The sequence below is a fragment of the Macrotis lagotis genome, chromosome 4, assembly GCF_037893015.1.
Source record: "Macrotis lagotis isolate mMagLag1 chromosome 4, bilby.v1.9.chrom.fasta, whole genome shotgun sequence".
Classification (NCBI taxonomy): Eukaryota; Metazoa; Chordata; class Mammalia; order Peramelemorphia; family Peramelidae; genus Macrotis; species Macrotis lagotis.
In genome coordinates this window covers 110,519,009-110,533,053 of record NC_133661.1, presented here as the reverse complement: position 1 = coordinate 110,533,053, position 14,045 = coordinate 110,519,009, and the positions used below count along the sequence as shown (strand labels likewise).

Genomic DNA, 14,045 nt, shown 5'->3' with positions numbered 1-14,045 from the left:
AGATTCTTTAATGTGCAAGAAACATCTAACTAGCAAACACAAGATGGTGTGGAAGGTCATCATGAGGATGGTTAGTAGGAAGTGAACACCCCTCCAGCAGTACTCAATACCCAGTTTATTTATTTAGGCAGGTAAATAAGTGAATAAAAATTTGATTCCTTCCAAGAGCAGCCTGGCAACTTGGAATTCCAATAATGAATCTATCCTTTAAATCCATGGTGCCTGGATAATTAGATGATGCTTTTGCTTTTCCTTGGGGTACAGAATACTAACTGGTCTTCAAGTTTTTGGATACCCCCTTCAGTGTTAGCCAGCTTTGAAGTTGAAGGATTAAGCATAATATCTATGTAATTGTTTTAATGCCTCTTACTTAAATTTTTTTAAAAAGTGTCATATTCTTTGAAGCTAAAGCTAGGTTCTTCTGTAGAGGTAAATTGGAATTAAAACAAAACTTAGACATGAAAACATTAAGAGATGTTTTAGAAGTTAATGGATGGTGTTTCCTGATATCTCCCCTTTTGGTCTGCTTATGCTTCTGTTTCTTTTGCACAGCTGTGTGGACCACACCCCCGCTCTGAAGCAGTGGGTCACCACCATGCAGAAGGACCCCACAGTCAAAGAGCTCCTCATCGATGTGAAGACGTATAAAGGCTTCTTTGATCTCTACTTTAAGAATAATCCTGATGCCTTTGACTATGGGCTGTGAGATGTTATGTTGGAGCACCAGCTATAGAATCCACCATTGGATATTCTCACAAAATAAAGAGTTTGTCCAAGGTCTGATAATCCTTATTTTCCAAGAGACTCTCAATAAAAATCTTAAAATATCCTAAATGAAGGAAAACTTTTTTCTCCCCATCCACCGATCTCCACTTATGTGATCTTAGAAAATGCCAAATATTGAGCTTTTTAAGCAAAGAAGACTCAGCTTGAAACTTCTCCCTCTTTGATGTGTGACCCTTATTTGTGGTAATTCTGTTTTTGAAATTTAGAACCTTGTTGATGTGGGTCGTTAGGTGCTAGACACATGTAACAGGGCAACTGATGCGAGAAGAGTAAGGAGAGGGAAGAAGCAGCATTCAGTTGTAAGGTGTGTGTTTATGTCTTGTAGGTCTTATGTGTCTTGTTGGTAACATAATAACCACTTAAATGCTTGAGGATCTTAGAGATGGTGCAGAGTTCTAATGACAGAACTCCCCAGCAGATGTAATGTGTTACGTTATGTTATTGAACAAAACAAGTCCATATTTCATTGGGGTTGTCAGGGGCCAGGATGTCTGCATTAAAATATTCTTTACCAGACTTCCTGGCTGAAAATATAAATATAATCACATTCCAAATGCAGCCCTAGGCAAACATCACTCAGATAAACTTACTTCCCAGTTTAACCCTTGTTAAAATGAATAAAGTCTCCCAACAGCACGATTCCTTTGGTATGTTGGAGAGCTCAGATTTGGTAGTTTGCATGACCAGATTGTAGATCAGTAGCCCTATATTCAGATGAATTGAACATTACTGTCAGGAGCCAAGAGATGTGCACTAATCCATCTATTCAAGACAGATAATACCTTGTTTTTCAGGATGACACAGAGCCCTGGGCTAGGTACCCCTCCCTCTGATTGTAAGGTACAATTTGACCCAATAACATCCAGGGACATATTTAGTATAAGACTATCTTGGAGTTGTTAGAATTTCGGCTTTGTTGAAAATGGACCCTTCCTAGCCTTTACATAGCTGTGATGAGAGAGAAGGCTGTTAGAGTGAGGTTTTTAGCTATTTTATTCATTGACACGATTTAAGTCCTAGCTATCTCATATTTCTATACATTTTTTGTACATTGTTACCATTTTGCTGATTCTTAGTGCTTTTTAAAATGATATTAATGTTTAATAGAAGGACAAGGTTGATTAGTGGATAGAGAGCTGACTTTAAAATCAAGAAGATAGTTGTACAATTGATCTAAATTATAGAGTGTGGATTATTTCCCTCTGATTTGGGGCACATCATGTGACTTATTCCTTGTTGCCACTCAGGCTCCCTATTGATTATTCCCCCTTCATATCTTCACTATGCATTATTTTCTTTGTAAAAGTCACCATTTTTCTTAGCACAATAATCAAAGTGGCTGTAATTAGAGAATTTGAGTGAATCTCAAATCTTTTTAGCTCAATTTAAGCTTCTCAAATTGAACTCCATTGCTTTTACTTTGAAAGGTCTTAAAACATTAAAAAAAAAACCCAAACCTTTTCATTCTCTACAATCCACAAAATCCCAGACTTGGCACAAATCTCAGTGACCATCTGTCAAACTCAGTTCATCCCTAAATGTGAATCCCCATTAGGGCACACGCAGCCTTTGGGTATATATATATATTTTTAGGTTTTTGCAAGGCAATGGGGTTAAGTGTCTTGCCCAAGGCCACACGGCTAGGTAATTATTAAGTGTCTGAGACTGGATTTGAACCCAGGTACTCCTGACTACAGGTGCTTTATCCGGTGCGCCACCTAGCTGCCCCCCCTTTGGGTATATATTAGTATATTAATATTAAAAGACTAGAAACTTCAATCCTGGTTACAGCCTTCTCTCATGTAGGCTTGACCAAATGGTCATTCAGCTTTTGCTTGAAGACTGCCATTAAAATAGAACCTGTTCCTGTTAGAAATAGACCATTCCATTTAAGAATAGTCTGTTTGGAAATTATTCCTAACAAACCTAAATTTATCTCATTGCAATTTCCTAGTTCCACTTTTTGGGGTCAAATAACATGTCTAAACCCTTTTCTATGTGACAAATCTTTGAAAATAGCTATCATGTTTCCTTCTGTTTCTCTTGTTTATGGATTCCCCCCCCCCCAAAAAAATATAGTCGTCATACCTGGAGTTATGTAGGTATTCCTATTTGTAACCAATGGTCCAGTACTCCAGGAGCAAGAACTTTATGGACTGGATTCTAAATTAGGATTATCATGAACTACTGTTGTGTCTACCCCTACCCACAGTTTCTGCCAAGAACATCAGAATTTAGTTGGTTCCTAGGACTAGATAACAGGGAACATACTAGATATACTCTGAGCCTAGGATGCTTAGCCTAGAAATTTATCTAAGAACTCTTTGACACCCTACCAAGACCTCTATCCACTTACCATCCAATGTAGAAACCCTGGAGGAGCCTGACCATGATTACAAGCATCCAGCAACAAGAACTAGGGAGTTGTAGATGCCAAAACGATACTCATAGAGAAGCATGTCACCCTAGAGATAGCAATGAATTGATGAATGGTTGGTTCTTGTCCTTTGTTATTGAAGTGGATCAAAATGACATCACTATGTTTGAGACATTACAGTGTGTCCCACTGTGACTGATGAGATCAATACAAGCTCAGGAATGCTCTACCACAGATTGGGCAGAATAGTCCATGTGAAAACCTGGGGTGGGGGGCTCTAAACCTATATATTGCCACATTTCCACTGAGTTACTTTTTCTCTGCCTTCCTCAGAGTGCAGAGTGCAGTCCCCTTACTGATGAGGGCACACCATGCTGGGTGGTCCTGTGCCAGTGTCTCCCATGCTACACCATCAATTCTAAAGTTTTTTTTTTGCAAGGCAAATGGGGTTAAGTGGCTTGCCCAAGGCCACACAGCTAGGTAATTATTAAGTGTCTGAGCCTGGACTTGAACTCAGGTACTCCTGACTCCAGGGCCGGTGCTCTATCTACTGTGCCACCTAGCTGCCCCTAATTCTAAAGTTTTTTTTATTGATTAATTGAATGAATGAATGAAAAGACATTTATTAAATGCTTACTATACATATTATGCTAAGAGTTGGGAATACAAATGCAAAAGTGAATATTGTTCCTATCTTCTAGGTAGGTATGGGGTGCCTTTTTTTCTGCCAAGGGCCATTTGGCTATTTATAACATCCTTCAGCATCTTTATGAAACCAAGTATTAATTCACTCCTAAAAAGCTAATTATGAGCCCTATCTGCAGTTGCCAAGGCAGTGCTAGGTGATGGGTCTTATTTGGCCCTTGAGTCAGATGTTCTTCACCCCTGCTCTAGGAGATTATATTTTTTCAATTGATATTTTATTTTTCCAATTACATGTTATGAAAGTTTTTCAATATTCATCCACATGCATATGTATATTTTTAAGTTATATAATTTTCTTCCAGCATCTTTTCCCCCCTTCCCTCAGCAGAGAATAATCAGGTGAATATTGTACATCTATATTTGTGATTAACATATTTACAGAGTAGTCATTTTTGTATGAGGAATTAGGATTAAGGGAAAAGAAAGAAAATCATGAGATAGAAAAGAAATACAAAAGAGAACATTTAAAAAAGTGAATAGTGTTTATTCAGATTCTGTAGGACTTTGTTTTGTTTTTCTTCCTCTGGATGGGGATAGCATTATATATAGCCAGTCTCCTAGGGTTGTCTTGGCTCTCTGAACCAAGAAGATTTGCATCCATCAAGGATGATTGTCTCACAATGTTATTGTTAATGTGTACAATGTTTTCTTGGTTCTGCTCCCTTCACTTAGCATCAGATCCTATAATTCATTCCATGCTTCTCTAGAATCTGACTATTTATGATTTCTTATGGAACAATAGGATTCCATAACATTCACATATATCATAATTTGTTCAACCATTCGCTGATTAATGGAAATCCCCTCAATTTCTGATTCTTTGCTCCTGCAAAAAGAGCTGCTGGGAATATTAAGGAATATGTGGGTCTTTCCCCTTCTTTTAGTGATTTCTTCTTGAAATAGACCTAGAATTGGAATTGCTGGGTCAAAGGGTATGGTCAGTTTCATTGCTCTCTGGAATGGTTGGATCAGTTCACACCTCCACCAGCAATGCATCAGTGGCCCAATCCTCCCACAACCTCTCCAACATTGATCATTTTCCTTTTTTTTGTCATCTTAGCCAAACTGATAGGTGTGAGGTAGAACTTAGGATATTATATTTCAATAGGAGACAGTACATATAAAGTAGCTGTGACCAGAAAGAGGTGTTTTGGTTTGAAAGGTTACAGGAATTTGAGAGGAAAAGATTGACATGGCCTTTCCAGTAGTATTGATGGTTTTTGATTATGGGGGCATGGGGGGAAGATAGAGAAGAGGCAGCTGGCAAGCATATGAATTAAGTATAAAGCAGTGGGTGACTGGAGGCCACCTAGCTATAGTGGACTATGAGGTATTCCATAATTAAGCATACAGAGAGGTAGTTGTAAACTAGCAAAGATTTGTGGACAATACAAAGGTTCTATTAAGCTTCTCAAAGAGGAGTTACTGGAAAAAGACAGGTTTCTGAATACATTGAGAAGATTCATCACCAAATAGGATCCAAAACCAAGTAAAAAATCATGATGTGAAATAATAAACCCAGGTGTTACCTTTCACTAATACTGTGAGTTCCATGGACTGTTCAGGTATAGGGAAAAGGTTTAGATTATAACTAGTATTTTTTTCTCTTTTGAGAGGACCTCAATCACAAGGCAAGACAATAAATCTAGAAGATTGTATAGGTCTCTGGGAAAGATAGCAATCCCTAGAGAGAAAGAGGACAACCCATAGTGCCTCCTTGAGGGATGGTTTGTAAATCCTGGGGGTTCTTGAAGAATATGAAAACCTATTAGAAAGAGAAGGAGATTTATCTTGAATGAGTTTCAGTCCTTTCTGCTTTTCTATTGATAGAATGGATCTTTGGATATTCTAGAGTCTCCTTCACAAAGATCCTTACGGTATATAGTACAAAGCAAATATATTTACTATCACTGACTTTAAAGCAGAATATCAACATTTAAGTGATGAGAGGGAAGTTGTAGCAAGTACCAAGGACTACTGGGCTTGAATTATGGCCTCTTCAAGTATAGTCACCCTTTCCAACACTGATCGTATTTTTTGCTTCTAATTGACTTGGGCTGTTTGACCCAGGAGCTAAATGCCAATCTTGAGGTCATATATTCAATCCTGAAATGATATGCTACTCCCTTCCTCTAAGGAACTATGTGTTCCAGCCACACCTTGTTCAATCTCTGAACCTTTGTAAATGCTATCTCCCTTTCTAAAATGTCCTTTTGTTTCTTTTGCACCACTACATCTATTAAAATGACAGTGTACACATTTAGCTGCTTCAAGATGATTAACAACTCTCCAAAGTGGTCCCTCTCTCTGCATTCTCTCATCACTGTCTTCTATTTGTATTATATAGGCCCACATGTCTTTTCAAATCATTAGATGATTACAAATGTGAACTCTTTGTGAGTAATGAATTGATTCATTCTCTTAGCTCTGATAGTCTTTCATACAGTAGATGCTTGAATACTTTTTGATTGATTGGTGGCTATTTTCTGATTGAGGGAAGGGTTTTTCATAGCTTCTCTTCCATTACCCCAAATTCCCTACATTACCTAGGACAGTGATATGCTCACAGTGTACTCTCAAATACTTGTTAATGGTGGTAGTTATTATAATTGATAATGAAGTCTAAAGTCAAAGGAGGACTCAGATTCCTTTCCACAAAAAGCATATCTCACCAGGGCAAGACTTAAAATATGAGTTTTGAAGCAGGGCTTGCTTCTGTTACCAGGCAGCTTAGGTCTGTTGATAGAACACAAAATCATCCTTGCTCTTTTCTGGCTTCAGGAAAGAACCATTACAAATTTGCTACATAAACTAGAAATATGAAATGCTCTACCCTGTAATTTATTTTTGAATATCAACCATTACCACCAATCCCCACACAGACAATGAGTATCCCCAGTCTAGTTAGTAGGAATATTTCCCAAGACCAGGGATGACTTAAATGCCAATAGAGAGCTAACTTACTGCCTCTGGAGCTGGTGAAAGCACAAGCAAGAGAGGAAAAAAAAATAGCTATGCCACTCCCATTCCTATTCCTCCATTAATAATATAGCAAAGCCAGTCAGAGCCACATTGGCCCAATGATTGTGGTAACTGTTCCAAATTTCCAAATAGAAAATTTTCTAGTGGTGAGGATAATAGGAATAAAGGAAATAGGCAAGTAACCTAGGAAAGAAGAGCATTCAGATTTCCCTGTTCTTTATAACCTTGACTGGTGGAATTCATACAGTACAAATGGTACCTTGAAGTGGAGTATGAGTCCAGAAAGAGAGTCTGTGTGTGTGTGTGTGTGTGTGTGTGTGTGTGTGTGTGTGTGTGTGTCTATATATGTATGTGTATCTCTGTTGGGAAGTTTATCCTGTTGGTAGATGGATTAAGTTCAATACTTTTTTAAAAAAATTTATGTTTCCCAACTGCAAGATGCGGTAGCATTCAACAATCATTTTTCTGTAAGGTTTTGAGTTTTATATTTTTCTCCCTCCCTCTAGTCTCTTCCCCTTTCCCTCCTCATAGAAAGCAATCCAACACAGGCCTTACACGTATAGTCATGCTAAACATAGACCTAGTTATTTATTGATTGGGTTTAATCTTGAGGAACTTCAATCTTTATTTTTAATCAAATTGGTTTACTAGCTATTATTTCCCACCTTTGTAACTTTGCAGATTAACTGATAAGGAGGACAAGTAGATGGTACAATGAGTGGACTTGGAATCAGGAAGACTCTTCATGAATTCAAATCTGACCTCAGACACGTGACTAGCTATGTGACCCTGGACAAGTCACTTCACCCTGTTTTCCTCAGTTTCCTCATCTGTAAAATGGAGGAGGAAATAGAAAATCACTCCAGGATCTTTACCAAGAAACTGCAAGTCACAAAGAGCTGGACATAACAGAAACAACTGAACAACAATAATAGTTGATGTTCACTCTTTCCCCTTGTCTGCCTTTTGGAGTCATCATCTTCCTTTATTCACAGCCCAGGTTCCATTTCTTTCCATGGAGTTTTTCCTGATTTCTCCATTTAATAGAATTCTCTCTGTCTCTTTCTCTCAATTTCTTTGATTTATATTGTGTATACTTGTATACAAGCTGTATCACTTCTCATCTTAGCTCTTATAGGACAGGATTAATTTCATTCCCCACCGCCCATCTATCCTCAGGAACTAGCACAGTATCTAATATCCATTCATCCATCCAATAAATATTTGTTCTTATTTATGCCAGACACTATGCTGGAAGTACACTAATAAAAAGAATGACAGTTCCTGCCTTCCAGGAGCTTACAATTTGATGGGGGAGACAATACCAAAAAGGGGACAGGAGAGTGAAGGTAGGAACAGGAAGGGGAACACACCATAAGGTGCCCGATTCCTTGGAATTTAAAGCAGGTAGAGCAGCAGATGCAAAGTGGAGTGACCTTTAGAGAGGGAGTCTCCCTCTAAAAAGGAGAGTTTAATATTACACCCTTTAGTTCTCCAAACAGAGGAGAGAGAAAGCTGAGAGATAGTCCATTTAGCCTTGAGTCAGCAGCATGGGGATGAGAATTAGAGGTCCTGGAGCCTAGAATAGATGTTTGTTTTTTGAATTGAATTTGCTGGCTAACCTCCTCAAAACAAACAAACAAACCAAGTCAATGTGAATTAGGGTAGAGTATCTTTTTATTGTACTACTACATTAGGTGACTAGGAAATAATAGCCAGGAAGGCACTTGATTTCAATTTAGGAGCCTATCAATTCCTATTTCTTTTTTCTTTTAAATTGAAAAAGCACTGTCTCATCTCAAGAGAAATGGGGACATCAATGAGTCTTAAAAAAGCAGGTGAAATTCCATAACTGGACCTCTACATCTGGAACATGGAGAGAAGACATCTAGAATTGAGTTGTCCATGGGCAGGGAACATCTACAGTCTTTCTCTTTATAACATTAAAGATTTGGGTTACGGCATTCTTGTTACTGGAAGTTAGGTCTTGCTTACGGGGGAGGGGGGGGGGCTTGGTTAGATAGACTTTCCAAAAGGATTACAGATAAAAAGGTATTATGAGGAAAGGCAGGAAACACATATGTGGAACTGTGCCTGGAAAAGTTCCTAATGGAAAGTTTTGAATGAAAAACTCTGGACTGGCAGTCCAGGGACCAGGCTCTGCCACTGATTTTGTGATCTTGGAAAATCACTATCCCTCTGGTCTGTTTTCTCAACAAACTCTGACATTCTGATTATACAATTTTGTGTATTAAGCAACCTGGGAGTGAAGAATACTGCAGTCTTTGTGATGCTTTTGGTTCCCAATCTCCAGGGATATTCCCTGGTTGGGATGGGTCCTGATCACTAGGGTAGGGTGTACACTCTGACTGAATTAGCTCTGGTTCGGAGCATTTTACAGGGCTGACGAGTCTTCAGAGACCAATCCTCTGATTTCACCTAAAGAAGACCTGTGGCTTTGAATCAATCCTTGAGGCCATTGTTTCCCAGGAGATTTACACACTGAGCCTTGTCTAGCCTAGCCTGGTCCTATAGGAAGGGATGAATGACAGGGAGGCTTCATGAGTCATCTTCCTCTCAGTCCCCAGGTCCTCCAGGCTCAATGGCAAGTTAAGTCTGAGCCATGAAATGGAGGGTTTTAAGAGATGGAAACAAAAGCCTTCCTGCTTTTCCCCGAAAATCTTGTCTTATCCTCTTAAAGCTGCCTTTTCATGCTGGTCTATAATTGTAGGAACATCTTGTAGTGTGGATGTCTAAGATTTATTATTTGTTTTGGTCTTACTGTGAGATCTTTTGTTGTGCTTCTCTTTGACCATCTTATTTGCCTCTTTGTGAAGCTGGAGATGAACATCAACAAGATAGAAAATGCCAATTTTGCGTATAAAAGACCAGCATTTCAAATGAAGCCAGAATATTCTGTCTAAGGAACAAAGCTGATCCTGGGTGCTGGCACTCTGTGTGCTAGTAGCATATGAGAAGAGTTTAAAGTCTTTACATTTGCTTCAAAATTTTCTAGGATAGTCCATCTAAGTCCTTACATCTTAGTAAAAGCAGAGCCTGAGAATAAGAAAAAAATGAAACTAATCCTGTCTAGTAAGAGCTAATTTCAAGGAAAGTGAGGTGGAGGAGACAGGTGAGAAGGGATAGTGTTTATATACAAGTATACACAGTATATACATCTTGGTGGGAAATAAAGCTAGAACTAGAAAGTGCCCATAAATATAAATCATGTATGTTTGTAGGTTCCTAGGATTTAGATCTGGAAGGGAACTTAGAGACCTACCCTCTTCATTTTATGATGAAAACCCTGAAAGCATATTGGACATAGGCTTTGAGGAATCACTTTGAGAGATTCTAGAACCAGGGACTTCTTTGGGAGTTTGAAGGACAAATTTACTCAATCACTAAAAAACATATTTATTTTGCATTCATTATGTATAGTGCAGTTTACTGGAAGACATAGGATGAATGGAGGAGGAGTACTTGTTCCAAAAGAGCTTATTTTCTGGTAGAGAGTGACAGTTGTTCACTCATGTCCAACTCTTTGTGATCCCATTTGGGGTTGTTTTGGCAAAGATACTGGCATGGTTGCTGTTTCCTTCTTCAACTCATATTTACAAATAGTGCTAAATATGGCCAGGGTCAGACAGTTAGTGTCTGAGGCCAGATTTGAACTCAGGAAGATAAATCTATCCACTGTGTGACCTAGCTGCCCTTCACAAATAACTGCAACATAAAAGATAATGTGGCTAGGAATCTTAGTGATTGATTAGTCCCCTAACTGGGATTAGGCAGTTTTACTTTCCACAGTGGAAGGAATATCAATGCAACTCTTTATCCCAAGCCTTTGGTTGGCTGGTTACTTTCCCTTCTCAAAATGACATCACTATGTTGGGGCCAAAGTACAGTGCATTTGACTGTGGCTGATCAGACCAATACAAGTTCAGAATGCTCTACCATAGGTCAGGCTCAAATACTCTATATGAACATTTGGAGTGGAGTTGTCTTGAAATTTTCAAGGGAGGCAAAAGTTAAGGAGGCTTATTTTTATTTATTTTTTCCAACTACATGCTAAGATAGTTTTCAGCATTCATTTTTCTTTCTCCCTCCTTCCCTTGACAGTGAGGAATCTAATGAACATTATACATGTATACAAGTTAAATGTTAAACATATTTAAAAGAGGCTCAGTAAAGGTAGAAGCTGCTAGTATGGGGACAGAGTCCTAAACCTGGAGTTAGGAAGACCCAAGTTAAAATCTGTCCTTAAGACACATGTTGGCTGCATATTAACCTCTCTCAGCTTTAGGTTTCAGGTGGAGATAATATAGATAATATAATATAAATAATAAGATAACATAGATAATATAGATAATATAAAATGGCGATAATAACACCTTCCTCCCTGGATTGTTGAGAGGATAAAATGAGAAAATATGAAACACTGAATGGTGAGACTATTGAGAACGCTGAAAAAGATGTAAAATGTGATTGGGGCTTCCCCAAGAAGTGGATAGCAAAGATGACAAAAAAGGAAAATGGTCAATGTAGGAGAGGATGTGGGAAAATTGGAACACTAATTCACTGTAGGTAGAGTTTGAACTGATCCAACCATTCTAAGAGCTATTTGGAACTATACCCAAAAACATAATAAATCTGTCCATACCCTTTGATCTAGCAATACCACTACTATGTATCTCAAAGAGACTGTAAAAAAAAATAAAAAAAGTCCCTCATATTCAAAAATATTTATAGCAGTTCTTTTTGTAGTGCCAAGGAATTAGAAATTGAAGGGATCTCATCAATTGGGGATTGTCTGAACAAGTATATGTTATAGAACACTGTTGTTCTGTGAGAAATCATGAGTGATAAAACTTTAGAGAAGCATGGAAAGGCTTGCATGAACTGATGCTGAGTGAAGTGAACAGAACCAACATTGTACATATTAACAACAACATTGTGAGATGATCAACTATGATGGATGTTGCTCCTCTCAGCAGCTCAGTGATCAAGGATAATCCTGAGAGACTTGTTTTAGAAAATGCCATCCACATCCAAAGAAAAACCATGGAGTCTGCATTGGTTCAAGTCTTACCATTGATATATTCTTACAATATGACCCTAGCAAATCACTTAACCTCTCAACACTCTAGATAGTGGTTTCAAACTCAAACAGAAATGTCACTAAGCTATACATAGGATCCCTGTGGGCCACATTTTGATTTAGAACATATTGTGATTAATTTGAATTTGTTTAGCAGGGTCGTTAATGTTTAGCCTATATTAGATTGTTTTCTGTCAAGGGGTGGGGGGAAGGAAGGGGAGGAAGGAGAAAAATGCAAAACTCCAAAATGATTCTTGAAAACTACCATTGCATATAAATGGGAAAATACATATTTCCTGCAAAAAATCACGTTAATATTATCTGTTTTATTGAATTTTTACTTCTTTTCCTAAATAATTCCCAATTATATTTTAATCTGATTCAGTCTACACTCAAGAGTTTTATGGGTCATATCTGCTCTAGGTAATTCCAAGAATATAATATGTTGCTGAGGAGTTCTTATGTCATTGAAACAATAGATTTAGTTCTAATCCTTAATTATAAATCAATGTAAGTCTAATTATTTGAGAACTAGTCAGGTTAGCATGCAGCTAGGTGACACATTGGCTAGACTGCCCAGGCTGAGAGTGAAGAAGACATGAGTTCAAATCTGCCTCAGAAACTTACTAGCTGTGTGGCCTTGGGCAAGTCATTAATCCAATTTGCTTCAGTTTATTCATCTGTAATATGAATTGGAGAGGAAAATACAAATTACTCCAGTAGTTTTTCCAAGAGAACTCCAAATATGGTCATAAAGACTTGGGCACTGTTGAAACAACCAAGTGACAGGTTAGCACACAGTTCTAGAAAATCTCCTAGTTGAATCTCATGTATCCAACATGTCCTAAAATCAGTACAGAAAGATACCCAGGTATCTGCCAAAGAGTGATACATGTCCTCACTATATATTTTAATATCAATAAATTAAAGTGAGGAAATTTCTTTGAATTGTGAGCTGGATCTTTTTTCCTTATATCTAGGATTAGTAAAACTAAGTACATAGATTTCCACAGATTCCTTTGACTTATCCCTGGATTATAATCATTACACATGAAGAAACTTAATTTTAATGCATCTCCATGCCCTAACTCCTCAAAGATGACTGTAATGGGTTGGAAGAAATATTGAATTTGGAAGGCTTTGAATTTGAATTCTGTCTCTGAAGCATTACTTTGGAGAAGGCACTTCTATTCTCTGGATCTCAATTTCCTTATGTGTAAAATGAAGACAATAGACCAGATGTATTCTAGGTCCTTTCCTAGCTCTAAATCCTAGAAGTTTAGGATTCCTGTTGAGGTACTAGGTCATTCTAGAACTAATCTTACTGTCCCCTTCCCCTTCCATCTCCACACCAGGAACATAGCCTGCAACTTCCTGTAAAGATGCCCAATGGGTTTCTCAAATTTGGTGGGGCAGTTTAGATGTCATTGGGTCATATAATTCTGTTAAACCATATGGAATGATGAGTAAAGTCCAAAGACCTGGACTCAAAGTCAACTTCTGATACTAGCAGTGTGCCCAAGGTATCATACCCTTTCAAATTTCAATTTTTCATCTGCAAAATTTCTCTGTAGTATTAGATGGCTTGAATGGGAAGATATGCATAAAGTACTTTGCAAATTGACATGTTCATTCCATATGAATCCTCTAGTAGGCTACTGCTCTTTTGCTGTTGAATGCATCTCTATAACTGCAGTTGCAAACAGAACCCAAATCTTGCCCTTTAAGTTCCTATTTTAATGCCCAGGATTAACCTTTAGATAAAAGTCAATCGGGAAACTTTCTACAAATGTTATGATTTGAGGGATTCTGAGAAGGGCATTTGCTCCCATACATATCTCTGCCACCCTCAGATCTAGGAGTGCAATTTCCAACATCCTAAAATTCTTAAATCGGTCCAAGATTCCAGGATGTTGAAAAGTCCATCATTAGTAGCTCATTCTACTGGACTTAGATCCTTGTCAAATTCCTGTTAAAATATAAATCATACTGTAACAATTCCTCAGCCCATCACCTACCTGCTGAATGAGTTTATCAGAGGCTTTTTCCCATCAAGAGATGCTAGAGGAATGGTAGAAGGGCACCTGGTGTTGA

General features: G+C 38.0%; 2 protein-coding genes across 4 annotated transcripts in view; one reads left to right on the top strand and one right to left on the bottom strand.

Moving 5' to 3' along the window:
- LOC141521315 (glutathione S-transferase omega-1-like) overlaps window positions 1-2,412 on the top strand; it is a 17,425-nt gene extending 15,013 nt beyond the window's left edge. The window contains exon 6 of the mRNA XM_074233771.1: window positions 553-2,412. Coding sequence (XP_074089872.1) covers window positions 553-706 — 154 coding nt within the window. The 3' untranslated portion in view covers window positions 707-2,412. The remainder of the gene's footprint in view (window positions 1-552) is intronic.
- The window catches only part of ITPRIP (inositol 1,4,5-trisphosphate receptor interacting protein), a 43,630-nt gene continuing 30,292 nt past the window's right edge, over window positions 708-14,045 (bottom strand). Inside the window, exons 4-5 of one of the 3 annotated variants that reach the window (XM_074233770.1) lie at window positions 13,970-14,035; window positions 708-12,631 (exon numbers count right to left, since the gene is read on the bottom strand). In XM_074233770.1, coding sequence (XP_074089871.1) covers window positions 14,013-14,035 — 23 coding nt within the window. In that variant the 3' untranslated portion in view covers window positions 708-12,631; window positions 13,970-14,012. Of the gene's footprint in view, window positions 14,036-14,045 lie in introns of all 3 variants that reach the window. The other 2 variants (XM_074233769.1, XM_074233768.1) reach the window with 2 other exon arrangements.